Source organism: Neomonachus schauinslandi, chromosome 7, assembly GCF_002201575.2.
Source record: "Neomonachus schauinslandi chromosome 7, ASM220157v2, whole genome shotgun sequence".
NCBI classification, from domain to species: Eukaryota; Metazoa; Chordata; class Mammalia; order Carnivora; family Phocidae; genus Neomonachus; species Neomonachus schauinslandi.
In genome coordinates, this window is record NC_058409.1 from 3,415,102 (window position 1) to 3,421,928 (window position 6,827).

General features: G+C 37.7%; 1 protein-coding gene across 1 annotated transcript; it reads left to right on the top strand.

The window, feature by feature from the left end:
- Nucleotides 1-2,732: 2,732 nt before the first annotated feature.
- Nucleotides 2,733-3,695, top strand: LOC110581168 (olfactory receptor 2T11). Its single transcript, XM_021690927.2, has one exon. It carries the CDS (start codon nt 2,733-2,735, stop codon nt 3,690-3,692), a length of 960 nt encoding a protein of 319 aa, XP_021546602.1. The 3' UTR covers nt 3,693-3,695.
- The last annotated feature ends 3,132 nt before the right edge of the window (nt 3,696-6,827 follow it).

Here is a 6,827-nt window from a genome sequence, read left to right on the forward strand (position 1 = left end):
TCTCAATGATTAAGATTAGTATTGTTGTTTTATCCTGGAAACTTGTGAAATATTTTTGTTTCCTAGAACTAAGTATTAGAAAATGTGGGTAAATCCAATCTTATGGGAATTTCATTTTGGTTTGAAGATAAACACAAGGGCCTGGCATTTAATTTTTTTCAATTTTCCTTTAGCATATTTTATAGATCATATTCATGTGGATTTTAAAGACATTCTACAAGAAATGAATCACTTAAAGAGCAAAAAGAAAAAGCAATTTGCGTTTTAGTAAACGATATATGTTTAACAATAATTTATTTAAATATTCAATAAGTATTTACCATGTTCCAGGCATTCTTTTATATTCTGGAAGCACATAGTAAACAAAATAGGCAAATTGCTTTACTCATATTGAGACTCTGTCAGTGACAGGAGACTAACACAAAATGAAATAAATATATATGTTAAGTGGTGTGAAGGAATATAAGAACAATAGTCACCAAGACCTATAAGAATAGGCCCCTTTGAGACCGTGGGTTTGAAGCAAAGCCCTGAATGATGTGAGGGTGTCAGTCACAGATGTGGGCGGGAAACCCAGGCCTGGGTCACAGCAGAGACAAAAGCTGTAGACTGGAGGCACACCCGGAGTGGGGACAAAGGATTAGAGGGGAAGCCATATGGGATTTACAGTACCAGGGCAAATGCACTGGAGGAAGCAGAAAATGATTTCAAAGGATTAAAGTGTTACAATTTGGTGGGCCTTGAAGTGAAATATGAAGTTTCATAATAGAGCTTTGAGCAGGAGTTGACCTGCTTTGATACAGATTTTTTTAATGATTTTATTTATTTATTTAACAGAGAGAGAGCACACACAAGCAGGGGAATTGGCAGAGGGAAAGGGAGAAGCAGGTTTCCTGCTGGGCAGGGAGCCTGATGCAGGGCTCACTCCCAGGACCCTGGGATCATGACCTGAGCCGAAGGCAGATGCTTAACCAACTGAACCACCCAGGTGCTCCTCTGATATAGATTTTTAAGATCACTATACTCTGCTGAGGTTAGATTAAAAATAAAAAAAAAAGAAAGAGCAGGGAGATAGCAGGAAAGCTACCAGAATAACCTGGATTAAATATGGCTGGAACATTTCATTTATGAAATACAAACAAATGTCCTAACCCTTTGTTGTTGTTGTTGTTGTTGTTGTTTAATAAGATTTTTTATTTATTTGAGAGAGAGAGAATGAGATAGAGAGAGAGAGCATGGGGGGGAGGGTCAGAGGGCAAAGCAGTCTCCCCACTGGCAGGGAGTCTGATGCGGGACTCGATCCCGGGACTCCAGGATCATGACCTGAGCCGAAGGCAGTGGCTTAACCAACTGAGCCACCCAGGCGCCCCAATGTCCTAACCCTTTGTGATGTTGTGATGCATAACTAAGTTTTTTTTTTTTCATATTCCTGGCATAGAGGTCCTAAAACCCTCTGAATTTCCTAAATGGAAATAGCTATGCAGATATCTTGTGTTATTCATAAAAAGGCCCTCCTACCACACCTGAGTTTATGCTAATGAGGTGACTTATTGAAATCTCCTAAGAATCAGAGCTGGTTGCCAGGAAACTAACCATAATTAAAGATTTGCAGTTTTTAAGCCTCTACCTTTCAGATCTCCAAGGAGAGGATCTAGAGGTTTCATTAGTCACTGATGGCCAATGATTTAATCAAACATGCCAAAATAATCAAGCATCCATAAAAATCTAAAAGGATGGGGTTCAGAGAGCTTCTGAACATATGGAATTGCCAAGAGGATGGTACATGCAGAGAGGACAATGAACCTCCTGAGCTTTTCCTGAACATCTTAACTTATATATCTCCTCTACCTGGTTGTTCCTTAGTTATATACTAGTCAATTTAGTAATTAAAATATTTTCCACTCTAGAAAATTAATTGAACCCAGGGATGGAGTCATGAAAACCTTCTGTTTATAGCCAGTGGTTCAGATCCCCCAAGTGATAAGCTCTATTTGGCAATTGGTATCTGATTTGGGGAGCAGTCTTGTGGAACTAAGCCCTTAACCAGTGAGATATTAAGCTATCTCTATGTAGGTAGTATGAGTACTGTATTATATTGTAGGATACCTAGCTGGTTGTCTGGAGAGTTGGACATTGCTTATTATGGGGAATAAACCCTCACAAATTTGGTGACCAAAAGTGTCAGAGGTAAAATAATGAGAATAGAGGAGACTCATAGAAGGTGTTTTTTTTTGTTTTTTGTTTTTGTTTTTTTCTTTACATTCTACACTTCCTAAGTTATTCCTTTTGCTCACATTTGGCCATTCAAATAATCAGTGAATCAAAGAGACTTTACCCCAACCAGTATTGACTTAGCTCTACCATAGACTGGACAACGTTCTGGATGCCAGAAATGCAGAGAGTGAATAGGAAAGATATAGTTAAACTCTAACCCATGTATAGCAAATACCAGCTTTTTTATGCAGTTAGCATAATCTATGTATTGTTGCATGAACATAAATACAATATAAAAAGTTCTCCAACAAAGAGAAATAGATCTACAGTTTCTAACTTAAGATGTGTCTCTTGGTCTGTTCATTTTTCTCTAGCATTTTGCCTTGGAAAATTTCAGCCCAATCAGTACTCTCTGAGGTGTCATCTCCATTATAAGTTTCATCCATACTGAAAGAGTCTTCTCTCCTTTTCCTTCCTGGTCTTTGTGGCTTTCTGCTCTGCTGGAGCTGCCATCAGCAATGTCAATGAAGAATATAACTTTATCCTCTGACTTTATCCTCCTGGGGCTTCTGGTGAACAATAAAGCTACAGGGATTGTCTTTGCTATTATTTTTGCTATTTTTGTGGTGGCTGTAACTGCAAATTTGGTCATGATATTCTTGATTCAGGTGGACTCCCATCTCCATACTCCTATGTATTTCCTGCTTAGTCAGCTATCCATCATGGACACCCTTTTCATTTGTACAACTGTCCCAAAACTTCTGGTCGACATGGTTTCTAAAGAGAAGACCATTTCCTTTGTAGGTTGTGGCATCCAGATCTTCCTCTACTTGACCATGATTGGCTCAGAGTTCTTCCTCTTGGGCCTCATGGCCTATGACCGCTATGTGGCTGTCTGTAACCCTCTTAGGTATCCAGTCCTGATGAACCGCAGGGTGTGTCTCCTGCTGGCTGCTGGTGCCTGGTTTGGTGGGTCCCTGGATGGCTTTCTGCTCACCCCCATCACCATGAATGTCCCCTACTGTGGCTCCCGAAGTATCAACCATTTTTTCTGTGAGATCCCTGCAGTTCTCAGACTAGCCTGTGCTGACACATCCTTGTATGAAACCCTAATGTACATCTGTTGTGTACTTATGTTGCTCATCCCTATCTCTATCATCTCAACCTCCTATTCTCTCATCTTGTTAACTGTCCACAGAATGCACTCTCCTGAAGGCCGGAAGAAAGCCTTTACCACTTGTTCTTCCCACTTGACTGTAGTCAGCATTTTCTATGGGGCTGCCTTCTACACTTATGTTCTGTCCCAGTCTTTTCACACTCCTGAGCAGGACAAGGTAGTGTCAGCCTTCTATACCATTGTCACACCCATGCTCAATCCTCTTATCTACAGTCTCAGAAACAAGGATGTCATGGGAGCATTTAAAAAGGTATTTTCACAATACTCATCTGCTCAAAAAGTATCCACAAGTGATGCTTAAGGATTCAATAAACTGACAATAGATCTTCCTAAGAACATTGTCTATTGTCCTGTTTCAAAGGTGACTATTTAGTCAGCTGTCAAAGATTACTTACAATTGGCAATTAAAAGGATTTACCATGCCTGGTTTCTTGTTACCAGGGGTGAGAACCAAAGATTTTTCATTAGTTATGCAGATACATTTTGGCTACCTATCAACAATAAGATATTATTACATAGGTTAAAGAATTCATCTGATGCTGGTTCTTGTCTCTCAGACTAAATAAAGGGGGAAAAAGTGTATCTTAGAGTTCACAGGAAATCTTTGCTGATTCCTTTTCACACTTAACCCAGGAACACCTTTCAAAGCTAACAAATTTTGTTGCCAATGTGATTATTTTTGTATCAATAAAGTAAAATAATACCAATCACAAGTGACAAAGGATAGAAATCACACAGTTTTAATCAGATCTCTATTGGCTTTGCCTCAGAGGATTTTAACCTCTATGATCATTTTCATAGCACTTATTCTAAAAATAGTGACTGTCAAATACTAGGCCACAGTAAATAGTGAGTGAGCTAAACTGACTGAATACTGAATGTCCAAGCATTGCATACCTACTCAAAAGGGATAGACTCTAATATTTAACATCAAAGAGAACTACTGTGCCTTTTTCCATGTTATTTTAATAGCAGAATTCTAGGAAAGGTGACATCTATGGGAAGAAAATTTACATTGCCCAATTCTGTGATTCACCAACAGGACTTGGATGTAGTTCAGGGTTGTTTGGAGTGAGATGGAAAGCTTTTGAAGAATTTTCTGTATAGACATAACTTGATAAGTTGTACATTTTTATATGCACTATTTTATGCACACTTCCACCCTATGTCTATAGTGTGGTATATAGAACAGGGAACTAGATTGTATGCAGGAAAACAATTTAGGAATCTTCAAATGAGAAGAAAGAAGGATTGAGTCAGGTAGTTGCACAAGAGGATTTAGCTCGTGGGAAGGATGACTATTAGGAAAGAAAGTGAAATGAAAGATAAGTTGATTGACCTCAAGGGAAAGGAAACTAAGATTTCTGAGATTTGAAAACTTTCAGAATGGCAGGATTGAGTAGGAGAAATCAAGAATTTAGTTGTTGAGAAACTTTTGAAATTTCTATTAGATATATGAAGCCAATTGGGGTTCAGATTGGAGGTAAGAGCTGAAGTTTTAAATTTGGTAGTCTTCAGAGTAGAAAGAATACTTAAAAGCATAGGATTAGTTGAAACTTAGGTAAGAGTAAAGATTTAAGACTAAGGAGGCTGTTCAGCTGGAAAGAAAGTGTGATAAGATACAGTGATTGATGGTGTAAGAAGTAACATCTCAGAAGTGAGGAAACTTCAAAACTGGAGTGTAATCAAATGCACTAGATGCTGTTTCTTGTCAGATTACAATGAGAGTTTTGATTGGCCACTGTATTTGTCAACACAAAGATCAATTATGACCTTAATAAAAGCAATTCCAATGAAGTTGTGCTCTCCAAGAGGATCCAGAGTAAATAGAAGGGGAGAAAGTGGACAAGATGACTAGAGTGTAAGTACAATTTTTAATGAGAGCAGATAAATGGAGCAGTGGCTAGAAAAGGGTATGATATCAATGTTTTTTGTTGTAGGATATTGCAGATATGATAAAGGGAATAATTTACACAAAGCATAAATTGATAATGGATACAAAATGGGAAACTTCTTCCAGAAGATGACCTTTGATAGAGACAGAGAGCAGAGAAAATTTAGAAGAAAAGAGGTTGATTTATTTGAGTTTGCATGGCTAGTTCATTTACTATAGCAGGAAGTAAAGCAGAGCATAGGCTATACAAGTAAGTTCTCCTCTGATTTCTTCTATTTCACAATGCAAGTAGAATCAAGGAGAGCTTCTACTTGTGAAGGACAGGAATGATTGTTAAAAATTTGAGACAAGAAGAAAAATATTTTGGAGATCAGTTGAATAAATGAATAAATTATAGATATTAGGATTGCAGAGTAATCTTGGGGTTGATTATAATATAGTTGTTTATTTCGGTGAATTGATCTTTTTGTGAAATTAAAGATTTTTTTAACCAACATTCTTGCCCATGTGTAGCTTATTGTATAACATGATATAATTTGGAATCATAAGGTAACATACTGTCTCCTCAACATACTAATTATTTAAGTTTATGAGTTAAAGACACCCTCCAGTACAACCAGTCTTTAAACTGGTCTTTGTGATGTCTTCTCTGGTGACAAGTTGGATTATCTAATGTCCTCAGTGAACAATCTTTCTGTTCCAAATAGGTTTTATTAAAATGTTCAGACTTCTACCTTTGCATTTGCCCAATAACTGATTCTTAAGCTTTTGAACTGATTTTATTTTATTTTTTCCTATTCAAATTTAAATGTTTTAAATTACTTCCAACCCATATGCCAATTTCAGGTGCAAATGAATGATGTTAAGATCACAGGCTTTTACTTAAACTCACTGGTGTTTGAATCTTGACTTTTTAATTTCTGTGCTGTGTATCCTTTAACGTGTTACTTAACCTCTCTGTACGAAATTTTCCTGTCTTAAAGAAGGATTCCCCCCGGGCGCCTGGGTGGCTCAGTTGGTTAAGCGACTGCCTTTGGCTCAGGTTATGATCCCGGAGTCCTGGGATCGAGTCCCACATCGGGCTCCCGGCTCAGCAGCCTGCTTCTCCCTCTGACCCTATCCCCTCTCATGTTGTTTCTCTCTCTCTCTCTCTCAAATAATAAATAAAAAAAAAAAAGAAGGATTCCCTGTTAAAAATCAAGAAATGGGGAAAGGGTTCTAACAATAGAGATTATCTGAGTCTGTGACTCTTGCTTCTTGAGACAAAGGTAGTTCTACTTTTATCATATGGTCACTTAGCATTTTTCTGTGTGTTCTCAAGGCACAGTTCTCACCAGAAGTCCCTCTTGATTCATTAAATAATTTATATTTTAAATACCAAATTCAAACATTTGTAATTGTATCTGGGACATTTATACTTCTCCCCTTTATCCCTTACAGGGAGAAGAAATCCATAAATTTGATAAAATCCCTAGAGGATTTTTTTTAGATTCTATCTAGCCTTCCAGTAGGTATTACTAAGGGACCAAATTGGCATCATCC

Excerpts from the sequence above, each read along its gene's own strand:
- LOC110581168 (XM_021690927.2), top strand. The coding sequence starts at position 2,733 with ATGTCAATGAAGAATATAACTTTATCCTCTGACTTTATCCTCCTGGGG.